Source organism: Leuciscus leuciscus, assembly GCF_965113295.1.
Source record: "Leuciscus leuciscus genome assembly, chromosome: 1".
Classification (NCBI taxonomy): domain Eukaryota; kingdom Metazoa; phylum Chordata; class Actinopteri; order Cypriniformes; family Leuciscidae; genus Leuciscus; species Leuciscus leuciscus.
The window spans coordinates 72,034,658-72,052,234 of record NC_138725.1 but is presented as its reverse complement, the minus strand read 5'-3'; the positions used below and the strand labels follow the sequence as shown (position 1 = coordinate 72,052,234).

Sequence of the window (17,577 nt, the reverse complement as noted above, 5' to 3'; positions counted from 1 at the left end):
TAGAATAAAATTTGGAATTTATGTTTCTGCCTAAATTGAAAATTAATACATGATGTTAGCTAACTGCATGATCTATATTATCTTATAACTGTATATTCTGACATATGGACATTACTTTGGCACAGTAGAATCATTCATTTTCTGTAAAGGTGCTTTGAAATGATGAAAAGCACTACACAAATAAATTTATGTATAAAAAAAAGATAATTAAAAGTGCTGTAGTCTAAAGGCAAATACACTACATGAGTTTTGTCCAGATATTTGCCCCAATTTCCAGTTTGGAGAAGATCAACTAGAGTTTAGAATTCTGAGTTTGTCATTCATAAATAAAACTTTGCTCGGTTATTCATGAGCTCGGATCTCGTAATTTAATGTTTTCGACTCCACTAGAAGAGCACATAAACACAGCAGTAAAGTGACTCTCCTTCACCAGGAATGAGGAAGCTGCTTTACAGACACTCCTGTTTTACACACGTCACTCAAACAAGCAGGAAACGATTTCAACTCCTCATTTCAGAGAAACAGGAACTGAAGTATTGTTGAGCTGTTGTGTGTTTGTGTCTCTCTGTATTCATGCGGTAAAATGGCAGAAGCCAAATTTTCTCAGGATGAGTTCACGTGTCCAGTGTGTCTGAATCTCCTGAAGGAACCAGTGGCCATTCCCTGTGGACACAGTTACTGTAAGATCTGTATTACAGACTGCTGGGATCAGGAGGATGAGAAGAGAGTCTACAGCTGCCCTCAGTGCAGACAGACCTTCAGTCCAAGACCTGCTTTAGCTAAAAACACCATTCTGGCTGAACTGGTGGAGAAACTGAAGAAGACTAAACTTCCTGCTGACTGTTACGCTGGAGCTGGAGACGTGCAGTGTGACGTCTGTACTGGAAGAAAATACAAAGCCGTCAAGTCCTGTCTGGAGTGTCAGGAATCTTACTGTCAGACTCATTTTGACCGTCATGAGGAATTTCACTCTCGTAAGCCACACAAAGTGATTGATGCCACTGGACGACTGCAGGACATGATCTGCCGTAAACATGATAAAGAGCTAGAAATGTTCTGTATCACTGATCAACAGTGCATCTGTGTGTGGTGTAAGGAGTATGAACATAAAAACCACAACACTGTATCAACTGCAGCACAGAGGACAGAGAAACAGGTATGAAGGTATGCCTTTTTAGGGGACTTTCCTCTCAGGGCGAATGAGAGGATGCTTAATTGCTTTTTACCGGACATCTTTGAAAGACAGATGCAATGATTAATGCATCCATGGCCAGGATATAATTATAAAATATGACATGATTTTAAAAGTGACCTATAACATCGACTATGCAATACAACAAATTTATTTAGTGCTAATAAAATTATTAAGCCTATTTGGAGAGAGAGATGTTTATAATGTGACAATATGTCAGTCATCGTGTGATAATGAAAATATGACAAGGCCTAGACTACTTGTTCTGAGCAGATGTTGTCAGTGAACAGGCTGTAAAACTGTTGGCTAAGTTACAGACACTCGGGAAAAACTGATGCTAATTATCTGGGAAACATTCTCTAACAGCAGTCAAGTTGTCACTGTTTGTGTCAAACAAGTTGTGAATTTGTTGTAACATTAAAACAGGAGATCATGACTGTGTGCCCAAAGTGATGCTCCGAGCTCCAGTGGTTTCCTCTGTGGGTGAACGAAACTTTCGGAAGACGTTGTAGCAGAATCACATGAACAATTCCAGGATATGTTTTTTTTTTTCATTGGTTGTTGCATTAAATCTTACCCGGATACAATAGTTCTATTTTCTGATTGGCTATTGTGCACCCCCTTTCTTTTTTTGGATTGGCTGATAAATGGCAGGCTCGACTAAGAACTCCAGGGGAGACGCGCTTGATTCCTGCCGGTTCCACAGTGAGAGCGGAGCAGTCAGAGAAATTTTGGAAGCTGCGGCATATTAAATATATTATAAATAGTTTTTCCGCGTGAGAAATACAATGTGTGGCGGGAGTGCGTGACAAAAGACCGAAATGAGTGACTGTCACGCTCAATGCATGACACTTGAGAGCCCTGTAAAGTACACTTTTTTATAATGTAAAATTAAAAGTTTTCTTTAAAGTACATTTTAATAATAATTTATATTTAAATTTAACTCAACAGAATTATGAAATTACAATATATACTTAAATCTTACTTAAGTGGGTCTAAAAGTCACTCTTAAGTTCAGCTAATTGCTTTATATTTACATTTAAACTATAATACATTTTCATTTAATAGCAATTAACATGCAATTACGTGTCTGAAAACATTACATTCAGTTCACACTTATTTCTCAACTATATTCTTTTAAAGTGTATAATTTCCAAAATAAGTGCACTTTTTAAAATGTAACTATCAAAAGAGCCAAATTTTTATTCACAAATCAAATCATTGATAAACTCATGTATGTGGAGCCCAATTCAAATATGATGACATCAAAAACATCAAACTTCACTGGTGTTTGTGTCATGACATCATGGTGTTTAGTCATGTGACTGTGACATGAAAGAACCAATGAGGTTTGATGTTATTGACGTGTCCTCATATTTTATTTGGCCTCTGTAAACCGCTGAGACATTCTTCTAAATATCTTCTGTTGTGTCTCACAATAGAAAGTCATACAGGTTTGGAGCGACATGAGGGAGAGTAAATGATGATACTAATGATATAAAACTAGGCACTGATGAAATACTGCTGACATTCATTTCAGGAAACCATGAATCTGTGGTTTGAACCAGACAGTAAAAACTTTAACCACTTCACCAACTCTGGATTCATGTAACTTTAATGTTTGTATGACAGTAGTTTTATGTGTCATTCCCTGTCATTGGTTTGTCCTCCAGAAACAGCTGAAGGAGACGCAGATGAAGATCCGTCAGAGAATCCAGCAGAGACAGAAAGATCTTCAGCATCTGAGAGAGGCTGTGAAGTCTCATAAGGTGAGTCTGGAGAAGAAGAGAAGTTTGAGACGTCTCAGTTTGGACTCTGTCAGTCGTGCTGAAGCCACTGTGTGATTGTGATGTGTGTGTAACAGCGCTCTGCACAGACAGCAGTGGAGGACAGTGAGAGGATCTTCACTGAGATCATCCGCTCCATTGTGAGAAGCCGCTCTGAGGTCACACAGCGGATCAGAGATCAGGAAAAGACTGCAGTGAGTCGAGCTGAAGGACGACTGGAGCGACTGGAGCAGGAGATCAATGATCTGAGGAGGAGAGACGCTGAGCTGGAGCAGCTTTCACACACACAAGATCACATCCAGTTCCTGCAGGTAACAGAGATCTAGAAGAACAGGATCATAGTGGACTTGAGCAAGATCCTGCTATGACAGAGAAACATTTCATGAGAGCAGAATGAGCCGTTGACTGAGATGTTGTCAGGAATTCAGTCAGATTCAGTCAAGTGTTGTGTTATCATATAATCATCAGTCAGACTCTCATCTGATCATCTTCTGTTTAAAGAGACACACTTACAAAGCCTTACACTTAATTCTCCAAAATGTTAAATACCCTTTGACTAGTAACCAAAAGTCCAAATCATAGTCTCTGCTGCACCAATTTAACTGATATAAATACTAGTGTAGAACATTGCATAGAAACCGTGTCTATTCCTCGTTTAGTGAGATCAAATAATAAATCTAATGCAGGATCTAGGAAAAATCTAATTGTTATTAAAACAGAAAATGTTGCTATTAGTAAACAAAAACTATTTCTAAAGCTAGGTCTTCTAAAAATTAGATCACTCACACCTAAGGCAGTTATTGTAAATGAAATAGTCACAGATAATAGCTTCGATGTACTTTGCCTTACTGAAACCTGGCTTAAACCAAATGATTATTTCGGTATTAATGAGTCTACTCCTCCTGGATACTGTTATAAGCATGAGCCCCGTCTGATGGGTCGTGGCGGAGGTGTTGCAACCATTTATAGAGATATTCTAAATGTTACCCAGAAAACGGGTAATAAGTTTATTTCATTTGAAGTACTTGTACTAAATGTTACGCTCTTAGATGTTAGAAAAACATCCCTATTATCTCTAGCCTTGGCTACCGTATATAGACCGCCAGGGCCTTACGCTGATTTCCTAAAAGAGTTTGCAGATTTTCTCTCAGACCTATTAGTCAATGTCGATAAAGCACTAATTGTTGGAGATTTTAACATACACGTAGATAATCCAAATGATGCGTTAGGAGCTGCGTTTACAGATTTATTAAATTCATTTGGGGTCAAGCAAAACGTCACCGGACCAACACATCGTCTTAATCATACACTCGATTTAATTATATCACATGGAACCGATCCAACCGATATAGATATCATTCCACAAAGTGATGAAGTCACTGATCACTACATGGTAACTTGCATATTACGTACTGCTGTAATATGTCATGCGGCGTCGCGTTATCAACCAGGTTGAACAATCCTCCCATCCACCATAGATAATTTCTCAAATTGCTTATCTAATCTGTCTCGGCTGCTGCCTGAACCCAAACAAACAGATGAACTAGAAGAACTAACTAGCACTATGAGCACCATTCTCTCTAGAACATTGGATGTGGTTGCACCTATTAAATTAAAAAAGGTCAGAGAGAAAAATAAAGCACCATGGTATAACAATACTACGCTTGTTTTAAAGAGAGAAACCCGTACTTTAGAGCGTAAATGGAAACAAACTAATTTAGAGGTCTTTAGAATCGCGTGGAAAGACAGTATGTCACGTTATAAAAAGGCCCTAAAAGCGGCCAGGGCTGAGCACCTCCGCAAACTAATAGAAAACAACCAAAACAATCCAAGGTTTTTATTTAACACCGTGGCTAGACTAACAAATAAACAGACGTCACCCGAACAAAATATCCCGTTACAGTTCAGTAGTAATGATTTCATGAACTTCTTCACTGAGAAAATAGAAAGCATCAGAACCACAATTGTAAACGTTCAATCTTCAATCGCGCCTTATAATTCAGCTTCAATTATCACCCCGAAAGAACAATTACAGTGCTTTACAACTATAGAACAAAAAGAGTTAAATAAACGTATCACTTCGTCTAAAACAACAACATGTTTATTAGATCCTATACCAACTAAACTACTGAAAGAAGTGTTACCTCTAGTGGAAGAGCCTCTCCTCAATATTATTAACTCGTCTTTATCTTTAGGTCATGTTCCAAGAACATTTAAACTGGCAGTTATAAAACCTCTCATTAAGAAACCACAATTAGATCATAATAATCTAGCAAATTATAGACCCATTTCAAATCTTCGATCGACTACAAAATTATACTGGTGTTCAAGGACAAGCACTAAGCTGGTTCAAATCATACCTATCTGACTGCTACCATTTTGTCTATTTAAATGGAGAAAAATCGATCATAACTCCAGTAAACTATGGAGTGCCGCAGGGATCTGTATTAGGCCCTCTGTTATTTTCCATATATATGATGCCACTTGGAAATATTATAAGGAAACATGGAATTAGTTTCCATTGTTATGCTGATGACACTCAAATATATATTTCATCACGGCCGGATGAAAACGCTAAATTTTCCAAATTGACAGAGTGTGTTAAAGATATAAAAGATTGGATGACGCGTAATTTTCTTTTATTAAATCCAGACAAGACAGAGGTAATACTTATCGGTTCAAAAAACCGCCCACAAAACCTCGCACAATACAACTTTAACATCATAGGATGTCCTGTTACTTTATCCTCTAAAAGACCTGGGCCCGTATTCATAAAGATTCTAAGAATCCTCTCAGAAAACTCTTAATTTAGCTTAAAAACTTTTACGTAGGAGTCTTAGCTTAAAAGCGATTCGGGACCGATCTGAGAGCAACTCTGAGTAAGGAAAAGACAAAAACTTTCATCTTAGTAAGGAGGCGGGGCTGACCCCGTTGCTATGTATGACCAACGCATTCTCATCCTTGGGCGTCATAATACTGACGCTTTTGACATTTCGTCTACATCGAACGCACATGGCACCCTTTAGCGTCAATATGAGACGCACAGAGCTTTGTTCGGTTATGGGTAGGTTTAGGTGTAGTGTAGGGATAGGGTTAGACCACTAGGAGGCGCCTTCTGGCCCATATCTATCTGCGTCTCATATTGACGCTAAAGGGTGCCATGTGCGTTCGATGTAGACGAAATGTCAAAGGCGTCAATATATGACGCCCTAGGATGAGAACGGGCTGGTATGACACAATCTTTTGAAGACTGTGATTGGTTGGTTGTCCAAGAATGGAAAAAAAAGTGATTTTAAGTAGTGATTACATGCGTTATTTTTCCTATTTGACCGTTCTCTCTCTCTCTCTCTCTCACACAAACACACACACACACACACACACACACACACACACACACTCACACACACATTATATATGTGTATATAAATCCTTTTTATTTTTATTTTTATTTACCATGCTGTTAATTTCCTATAAGGTATTTGCTTGGCTTAGAATGATAAAAAATTTTCCACTCTTTCCAATTACACTGATTGCTGGCATGTCTATTTAAGTGGTGGTTTGAATGTTGGTTTTAATGTATCAAACATGGAATTTTCCCAGTTGCCAAATATCGTAATGTAGTGATTACTTTCATTTCTGGCGCTATGGCATTTCTGCGCTGTGTCGGAGATGTTAGCGTTTCTCTAATAAGATCAGTCACAAACATGATCCCTGCACGATCTAATCTATAGCGTCTTATTAACTCACTGTTATTCATTGTCTGCAACACATTTCTTCTCCCTCTTCGTCTTTCTGCCATTTTCTCCTCTGCTAAAGAAACTCTTAAGCCTCTTAAAAGTCCTCGTCCGTGCTCCTAACAATTTTGACCTTAAGACCTCTTTTAAGGGTTAAGATGCTTTCTGAATTACTTTTTTCTTTACTAGGATTTTTTCTTTAATTTTAAGAGTAAACGCCCACATTTCTAAGAATTTTCTTAGAATTTTGTCACTAGGAGCTACTTTTTGCATTAAGATTCTTTATGAATACGGGCCCTGGGTGTTATACTCGATTGCAACCTGTCTTTTGAAAATCATATTTCATATGTTACAAAAACAGCCTTTTTCCACCATAGAAACATTGCTAAGCTACGTAATATGCTATCAGTTTCTGATGCAGAAAAGTTAGTTCATGCATTCATGACCTCGAGACTGGATTACTGTAATGCTTTATTAGCTGGTTGTCCTGCATCCTCAATAAACAAGCTACAGTTAGTCCAAAATGCCGCCGCTAGAGTTCTTACGAGATCAAGAAAATATGATCATATAACACCGATTTTATCATCACTGCATTGGTTACCTATAAAGTTCCGTATTAATTACAAGATATTGCTACTGACTTATAAAGCCCTAAACGGCTTAGCTCCAGTCTATTTAACGGATCTTCTATCACCCTATAATCCATCGCGCTCTTTAAGATCACTAAATTCAAGGCTTTTGGTCATACCTAGGATATCCAGAACCACCAAAGGAGGGAGAGCATTTTCACATTTGGCTCCAAAACTCTGGAATAGTCTTCCTGATACTGTTCGTTGCTCAGACTCACTCTCCCAGTTTAAAACTAGATTAAAGTCGCATCTCTTCGGCCAGGCATTCATATAATCCCACAGTTCAAACTACAATCCGGCCTCTAGCTCATAAATGCCAGAGGAGAACTGGCCCCCGACTGAGCCTGGGTTCTCCCAAGGTTTTTTTTTTCTCCATTAGGTCACCTGATGGAGTTTTAGGACACCATTAGGTCACTTGATGGAGTTTTTCGGTTCCTTGCCACTGTTGCCTTTGGCTTGCTCAGTTGGGGATATTTTGGGGATATTTAATTTAATTTTATCAATCAATAAATTCCTCTTGAAACAAACTTTGTTGTATTATTTTAATTTAATACTGTGAAGCTGCTTTGATACAATCTGAATTGTGAAAAGCGCTATACAAATAAACTTGACTTGACAAAGCCCTGGGAAATTTACCATTAAATATTTGCTGCGTTCCAGTCCACTTTTAGACACGCACTTGCGAACTTCCCTAAGCACTTCCCCTCGGGGGAATCCCCGCCGCCATTTTGAAGTGCGTTCCACTTCGTGAAGTGGACGAGGGAAGTTTAGATGGACAGACCCTCGTTCCCTCGATTTGGACCGAGGGAGCGAGTCTACTTCATACACTTCAGGCACCTATATATCCCACAATGCAGTACGATTGTGACGTCACCACATATCTCGTCTGTAAACCAACGGCTGGGTTTGTCCATTTTTAAATTTAATTTTTAACCCAACGTTGGGTGAGACCATATTTGACCCAAAATTGGGTTAACACAACCCAGCAGTTTTTAGAGTGTATGATATATTAATTCAATTTTTTTAATTGAAAACAACCCAAACACCATATACATTTGGATGCTGCATTAAACAAATTCTTAAAGGGAAAACTAATGTAAATAATAAATCAACTACATAGCTGATTCCAAGTGATCAAGGGCTTAGGACGTTCCAATTCAGCCCATTGCAGTTTCCGCCAGTAGTGGGCACTCGCAATGACGTACATCCGAGTGAACGAGACGGAGGGAAGTTAGCAAGTGAAGGGCATGACAATTTTGGACTGGAACGCAGCCATTAACTGATTTTTCCTTCTGATTTCTTCTGTCTTGATAAAATCAGGTATTTCCACCCAAATGGATTTTTCATCTTTTTAATTAAATATTTTAGTTCTACTACAATATTTTCAGTAATTCACACCAAAATCGGATCAGGTGATTTTCAAAAGCTGATAAGATTTATTTTTATTTTTTTCATAACTGTTTACCTGTAATACATTGATGAATTTGTTCACAAAGACTCCAGACAGGAAGTGAGGCTGTATATTAACAATGCTTATAAAAACCAAACAAACCCTGACCTTGGGATCCTTAAGGGTCCTTGTGAAGTTTCAGTGTCACTAACCAATCAAAAGTTACATATAGTCAATCTACTCGTAACCTTTGAACTGCTTTTCCTCAAGTCTTCTCAACATGCATATGTTTCATCATCCAAACCACCTGGAAAGTTCACACATAGTCCCTTGTGGAAAAGAAGTGTCATTAATTGAATGTGCACTTGTAGTTAATTACTTCAAATCTTACAAATATATTTTTTAGACTTGCAGATAATTTTATATTATTGAATTAAAAGTCCACTTAAAAAGAGACACTGTCATGACTATTGTCACGGTTTGCAGCAGTAGATGACAAGACAAAGAACATAAATGCAAAAGACTTTATTAACAAAAGATAAACCATAAAGAAGCACAAAACGTTAACCAGAACCGACAAATGAGAACTGAAACACAGGCTTATAAATACTAGGAGCAAATAAAGATAATTGGATAAACACAGGTGAAGCAAAGAGGGAACTAATGAGTAACTATAGTAACAAACAAGAGGGAAATGAGTAACCTAGGAGACAAATGAGAACAAAACAAGTGAAAATGAAACGAAAATTAACTAAATAGTGTCCATGTGACAACTGTGTTTTTAACACCCTTTAAATAGACTTTTTAAAAATTGCACTTTGTAACAGTCAAATTAAAAGTTTTAATTTGTATATTAGAAATCATGTTTTAATAATCTTTTGTCATGCTTTAAAGAAGTGCAGTTATTTTGATGTTGACCAACATACTAAAGCTCATGTAAAGTACTTGATTATAATTAAAACTCTAGTGTGTTATTCAATATTATATTTAAAATTGAACAAACAATTTTCAATAGAAATTATATTGAGTATATTTTAGTTTATCATAAATGATTGTCAGTTCATTCAGCAGTAACTTTAACCATATTTCAAAGACAATAGAAATAATTATGAAATTACATATACAGACACTTAAATCCTATTTAAGTTGGTCAAAAAGCTCTCTAAATATTAGCCAATTGCATTTAATATAAATTTAGACTATAAGACATTCATTTAATTAAAATAAATATTTTAATTATGATTGAAAAAATGATTGAAAAATAATTAAGTGTCTGAAAACATTACATTCGATCTGCTCTTAAGTATATACATATTTAAATGATATTATTATTAAGTGTGAAATACTAGAGTTTGTAGCATTAAATGATGAATATGAGGAGAATGTGCTGATTGTGTGAAAGTGCTGGATTGAAGCGAGTCACTGAAGAGAAGTCAAGTCAACAAGAGCCGCTCAGATCTGATATAGTGCAGGTTATTGGCTGAAGTGTGGAGATGATGAGTTTTGATTTCTGTTTTCTGTAGAGTTTCCAGTCTCTCTCAGCACCTCCTGAATCTACAGACGAACCCGACGTTTCCTTCAGTTCTCTCTCCTCTTTTGATGGCATGAGAGAATCTGTCCGTCAGCTGAGAGACAAACTGGAGGATTTCTGCAAAGAGGAGATCAAGAAGATCTCAGACGGAGGTAAAGTCCTGCGCCTCGTTTATACAGACGTGTGGAGAAAGATCCCAAATCTGAACGTACAACCGTTTCCGAAATGTTCCTTCGATTTATAAAACGTCCATTTGCAGAAAACAATTCTTAAATGGATCACAGTTTATAATTCACAGTTCATCTTAAATTCAAATGCATTGTGAACAAGTGCATCAAATCCACCCACAGAACGGCCACAAACATCCCTTGTATATATATATATGACGTAGGATGATATTTATGGAATTTAGGATCAATCCGATATGTGTGTTTTATAAATGACGGCCCCTGGAGATTTATACGATTTATAAAATGTTTATAAAACATCCATTTTCACAAAAAAAATGTCCTTAAATGCATCTCAGTTTTAAATCACAGTCATTAATAAATTAAATTCAAGTGCATCAAATCCTCCTACAGAACGGCCACAAATATCTCTTGATGATTCAGAAATACGGACAAGCGTTTATAGTGACGGAGGATGAAAACCATGGAAGTTAGGATCAATCCGATGTGTGTGTTCTCTCTCTCTCTCTCTCTCTCTCTCTCTCTTTCTCATATATATATATATATATATATATATATATATATATATATATATATATATATAGATATATATATATAGATATATATATAGATATATATATATGGGTGTTTCTGCAACTACGGGCACTTTTGACTATCCCAATTTTAAAAAGATCAACCTCTATGAATTTCAATTTTAACCATCACAGTCTGTAATACATATAAAGATTTACACAAAATAGAATGTAGTCGTTAAGATTTTAATCTGGAACATGTTTATTTTTTATGTTTTTCGGGTCATCTTCTTAAAAAGTGTCCTTACCGCAATGTTACAATAACGTTCATTTTATAAATTTTTCTTTAGTAATTTCTATAATTTTTTTTACATATTTAAATAGCTTTTTCAAATTTGATGCAGTTTTGTAAATACTGATATAAAAAAATAATATACAAAATAGGGAATTTCATGTTTTTTTCTATGCCATGTAAAAAATTTACAGTAACCTTAGATGTCAATTGTTTCCATACACACAAAAGATAACATAATTAACTTTTTATGACAGATGTTGCAATTTCAATGTGTTAATCATCTCAACTTAAGTGTAAAAATATTTTTTTTGCAAATCAAAATGTGAAAAAAAATGAAAATAGAGCAGTGCTGCGGTAATGACATCTTGAGTCGGTAAGGACAAAATTTTATTTTTAATGTAAAAAATGGCATGTTTATATATATATACTAATAAATGTACAAATATATACTTCAGTACTAATAATATACTGAATATTTGTCATTTAATATACAGTACACCTTGAATTTGTCTCTACCGCAACACAAGGTCTTTACCGCAACACCTAAATTTGCTGCGGTAAAGACATGTTGCGGAAATGACATTTTTGCTAATATTTTAGCTAATTGGCAGCTATCAAGGCCTACCACATTAGTTTTGAATCTTAACATCTTAATATACATGAATTCAACAGTAAAATACATTTATTTTTAAAATGTAGTTATAAATACACAATTATTAAGCTGAATGGTAAGGACGCACAATAAATACTAGAGCAGAAAAGATGATGTTTACCTTATTTTTTTGTTATCTTGTGAGTGAGGTAGTGTGGTGGTCCAGTCTGTCAGCAATGTGCTCAAGTGATAGTTTCTGTTTCCATAGAAACTAGACTTGTTCGTGTTCGATAAAATTTCATAATAAAAGCTTTTTTTCATTGTTGCGGTAAGGACTCAAAAGTGTGGGACAGGCACATTTAGTTAAAAAAATCATAAAAATGATCAGTAAATAATACAAAGAATTTTAAGATTCTGTAAATGAATCTGTATATTAAACAGTTCCATTTGAAATAATGTCATATTGTAAAAGAATGAGCTAATTTTAAGTATCTCAACATTGAAACCACGGGTGTGGGACATGAGCAAAAATGGTGTTTGGACCTATAAATGCTTCATAATTTTACATTAAATCATATTATTTATTCATAATTATTTATGTCAAGGTGTGTATTGACACTACGTTTATATTTATGAAACATCAAATGACAAATTTTAACATAAATCTAAAATTTCACTCCTGGGACTTAAAAGTGCCCGTAGTTGCAGAAACACCCTCATATATAATAATTGTAATGGATTATAATTAATTATAAATATTTTTATTATTTTTAGAATTGACTGTAGCAGAATTAATAGTGCAATTATTTAATCAGTTCATCCAATGAACAGAAAGCATAATCAATTATTAATTCTTGGGAATTATCTTCCTGGCCAAGAAAGAATAACCTTTTCCAACTAAAGTAAATAAAGTCCTAGCAGGGTAATAGCATAGGTATCGCTAGATCAAGATGTTTAAGTGACTTCGATATGTGGCAAACACAGAGACAATAAAGCGTGGATTTAATGGTTTAATAAACGAACTGCGGAAGGCTACACACACAACTAAACTAAGCAAAGATTGTATACAGAATCAAGAAAGTAAAGAAAAGTAAAGAAAGAGAGAGAGAAGAAAAGAGAATGGCAAGATTACAATCATCTAACCACAACCTACAAGAAACATCATAGAATCAGGGTCAGCTTAAAGAGGCACAATAACTTAGAAACACATCTAAAGGCTGCGAACGGTTACTTGCATTGACTTGCAGGAGATTCTGGAGATTCTTGATGATTTTGCCAGGAGTGCGCTGAAGCGTTTGTTTGGGTACTTGGGGTGGTCCACCTTGAATCCAAAGAAATTAACTTGGTCCCCATTGAATCCAAAGAAGTTAAAGGGTTAGTTCACCCAAAAATTAAAATTCTGTCAGTAATTACTCACCCTCATGTTGTTCCAACCGCGTAAGACCTTCGTTGATCTTCGGAACACAAATTAAGATATTTTTGATGAAGTCTGAGAGCTGATCACTTCTCCATAGGCTGCTAGGTGGCCCAAACTTGCTGGCCCAGAAAAGTTATTAAAGAGATCGTTAATATAGTCCAAGTGACTACAGTGGCTCAATCTTAAGTATATCAAGCGACGAGAATACTTTTTGTGCGCAAAAACAAACAAAAATAACGACTTTATTCCACTATTCATTTCCTTCTCTCTGGGCCTCGTAGTGTTTTTGCGCTGCGCGTCTGTGTTATACGTCATCACGCATCACACACGTGACCAGCGTCGGCCAATAGTGAGCCTACGTGGTGACGTGTAACACAGACGCGCTGCGCAAAAACACTACGAGGCCCAGAGAGAAGGAAATGAATAGTGGAATAAAGTCGTTATTTTTGTTTGTTTTTGCGCACAAAAAGTATTCTCGTCGCTTGATATACTTAAGATTGAGCCACTGTAGTCACTTGGACTATATTAACGATCTCTTTTCTCTGGGCCAGCAAGTTTGGGCCACCTAGCATCCTATGGAGAAGTGATCAGCTCTCAGATTTCATCAAAAATATCTTAATTTGTGTTCCGAAGATGAACGAAGGTCTTACGCGGTTGGAACAACATGAGGGTGAGTAATTACTGACAGAATTTTCATTTTTGGGTGAACTAACCCTTTAACTTGAAGATGGAGTTGCCAGAAGAAGACAGGAGAATGTTGTCTCAAAGAGATTGAGCAAAGATCTGAACTAATCAGATACTCTAAAGGTCCTATCAGTTCACACCAATTTGTTGATATGACCAATCCAAGATGACTGGGAGAAAGTCTTTGTTCCATCTTATCTCCATTTGCATGTTCATGCTGGCATGGATCATTTGTGCAGTCTTTACACAAAAATATGGTACAAATATTTATGATGCAGTTTATCATAACATGTTGTACACCATTGATTATAAAATCTAAAGAGGATTCTTTTGATACCAAGAAAGGGGATTTGAACACATTAAAGCAGTGATACATCATCTTTGGATATCAACATTTTAAGTTACTCTAACATAACTAAAGAATCATAACTAGTCATAATGTCATGATTCTGCCTTTGTGTCCCAGATCTTCTCTTGTCTTGAGGCAGGATCATGACAGACTCATGTTTTATGTGTAAGCACATGGCCATTTGTTTGGGCTGTGTGCTTGCGTTGTCTTGTCACCTTACCCCGCCCCCTTGTTATCTCATCTTGTAATCATTATATCATCGCTTACACCTGTGTTCCTGATTAGTTTGCTCCCTATTTAATCCCCTCATGTTTTCTGTCCTGTGTCGGTACATTGTGTTGTACTTTGTGACAGTCCTGTGAGTACGTCGTCTGAATCCTGTTTAATGAGAATTGTGAGTTTGTGTTGCTGTTTGGTTCCTGTCAAGTCATCGTCGAGTCAGAGTCTAGTCTTCATTGATTTATCTTGTCTTAGTCAAGGTGAACTCTCCTCCAGTCCTGTTTTGCCCCCTCATGGGTTTTGTTTTCTGTTCTGTGTCGTAATAAACCTTGAGTGTCTGCAAATCGTCTGCGTTTGGGTTCTCTCCTTCAACCGCATGACACATAACTAATAAAACATAGGGATATGCTTAAAACACAGAAGAAATACTATAAACATTTGGGAGAGTTTGTGGGTAAGAATGGAGTAAATGTCCTTTGTATATTGGAGTTTGTCTCTACAGTTCCCGACCAACTGGCTCGTGCCGTCTGGTCTGCTGTGCCTTTTGAGGGCTGCGGATACGGTCTCTTGCTGAGATGGTTCAGGAGAGCAGAGGTGATAACGGCCTTTGAAGAGAACTGGTTTGAGGGCCGATGACAACAGGGGAGAGGGGGAAGGTTTTATGAGGCCTAGAGCATTTTGGATTAAGTCCATTCGTTACAAAATGAAGCGCCTGGAGATTATTAATCTGCTCTTGGAAATGTGTCCATCATCTAATATCATAGAACATCATATTAGAAATATCAAAAAAATTAATGTATTTTATCTTGTAATTTTTCTTCACACTGTTCATGTCTGTTTATTTCCAGTCACTTTCACCAACATGAATCCCAAGACCAGGAACGACTTCCTACAATGTGAGTCACTAGAAAACAAGCAGAAAAACTCACTGAATGTGTTCATGTTCTTCCTGTAGAAGGAGAAATAAATCATGATAGAAGAGTTTTATAATTGATCATGTAAAAGATGATTTGCACAGGATATTTGGTCAGCTGTACTGAGACACTGATGATACACTGAACATTGATTCATGAAGAGTTCAGATACATTAAAAGATCAGACAGATTCATAATTCCTGTTTCTGATGTGTTTTCTCTCCATCAGATTCCCATCAGCTCACTCTGGATCTGAACACAGTGAATAAACACCTCAGTCTGTCTGAGAGGAACAGAGTTATTACTTACACTAACACAGAGCAGCCGTATCCTGATCATCCAGACAGATTTGATTGGTGGCGTCAGGTGTTGTGTAGAGAGAGTGTGTGTGGACGCTGTTACTGGGAGATTGAGTGGACTGGAGATGATGGTGTTGATATAGCAGTGTCATATAAGAGCATCAGCAGGAAGGGATCGGGTAATGAGTGTTGGTTTGGATCTAATGATCAGTCCTGGAGTTTGAACTGCTCTTCCAGTTACTCATTCTGGCATAATAACATAGAGACTGATCTCCCTGTAAAGCCCATCAGCAGAAGAATAGGAGTGTGTGTGGATCACAATGCAGGGACTCTGTCCTTCTACAGCGTCTCTGACACAATGAGCCTCATCCACACAGTCCAGACCACATTCACTCAGCCGCTCTATCCTGGGTTTTGGGTTGGTTCTGGATCAACAGGGAAACTGTGTTGATTGTTTCAGAACAGATTGTTGAGAGATTTTACCCATAATACTTTGAGCTGCACAATAAATCAGTAACAGTGAGATACAGAGACTCTTATGTCCTCTTCATTACATTAACCCTCTGGGGTCTGGGCTGTTTTTGGGGCCCTTGAGATGTTCTGACATGCCCTGACATTTGTGCTTTTTTCAGTTGCATATAAACATATTAATGGCAAAGGTGTAAATTCACTCTATATAGCACAAACAGGGCTACCATAATATGTGAGCCACGTGTATGTACATGTTTTCATTTTTGAGAGAATAATGTTTATGCATGGTTATTGAAAAAACTAAAAACTAAAATTTCTGAAATAAGGCCACAAAACACATACTAAATATGTGTCAATAAGACTTTTGACTAATGGATGTCCTCGCCTAGAGTTTTTTCTTCAAAATTATGTGAAAATAGTCTTGCTTTATCGTTCACATAAAACCATACATTGATTTAAATTGATGTAAAACAGGTTTTGCTTGGAAAGCCAATATGCGAGGGGGCGTGAACGAGGAGTGGTTTACACCTTAGAATACAATGTCCCACCCACTCTGCATAATTAGCCATTCATTCAGGTGTGACACTGACTGAGCCACAATGCAAGGACAAAATATATATTTAGAAGAAGACTTATATTGACCATTTAAGATTTTGCTTACATCTATCTTGTAAATATGTTTTGATATTTTATTAAAAAGGTTACAATTACAACAATAATTACAATTTCAACAATATTTCAAGTGTACTCTTTCTTTGTAAAAAAAAAAGATTATAGGCCTACATTTTATGTATTCATTAGTTTGAATATAGTCAACATTGGAACAGCTAACATCTTAGTTGATGACTTTATTTTTGACAAAAATAGATATAGAAATTGCTAAACAAAAGCTTATTTGATGTGGCAGTATATTCTACAGTAAAAACTGTACCCAAATCTAGTCAACAAGATGTTGTCTTTCATATTTCGCCTGACTGTAATGTTGTTTTCATGAAATATTAGGGCATATTGTTAATTTGCAGTTTAATACGTTGCTTATACAAATAGCCTACATTTTATTTCAACATATTTCAACATTTTTACTCATCTCAGTATAGCAATACAGTTTGCTAAAACATCATCATTCATTCACACACGCAATTTAAATTTAAAGGGATAGTTCACTTTGAAATTAATTTTTGATATGTTTTAGCTTACCTCAAGGGCATCCAAGATGTAGGTGTCTTTGTTTCCGCAGTAGTTTCAATTTTGATATTTTTAGGTCAAACCGTTCTTGTCTGTTAGTCATATAATGCAGGTCGATGGTCACTGTCTCAAAACACAAGCACAGAGTCCAAATTAAAACAATTCCCCATCGTCCAAATGAAACAATTC

The 17,577-nt window shown here is 36.5% G+C and overlaps 1 protein-coding gene across 1 annotated transcript in view; it reads left to right on the top strand.

Moving 5' to 3' along the window:
• The first annotated feature begins 528 nt into the window (after window positions 1-528).
• LOC309512432 (tripartite motif-containing protein 16-like protein) overlaps window positions 529-17,577 on the top strand; it is a 32,495-nt gene continuing 15,446 nt past the window's right edge. Inside the window, exons 1-6 of the mRNA XM_082188025.1 lie at window positions 529-1,156; window positions 2,866-2,961; window positions 3,057-3,290; window positions 10,256-10,415; window positions 15,368-15,415; window positions 15,663-16,245. Of these exons, the coding sequence (XP_082044151.1) occupies window positions 584-1,156; window positions 2,866-2,961; window positions 3,057-3,290; window positions 10,256-10,415; window positions 15,368-15,415; window positions 15,663-16,183 (1,632 nt within the window). The 5' untranslated portion in view covers window positions 529-583 and the 3' untranslated portion in view covers window positions 16,184-16,245. The remainder of the gene's footprint in view (window positions 1,157-2,865; window positions 2,962-3,056; window positions 3,291-10,255; window positions 10,416-15,367; window positions 15,416-15,662; window positions 16,246-17,577) is intronic.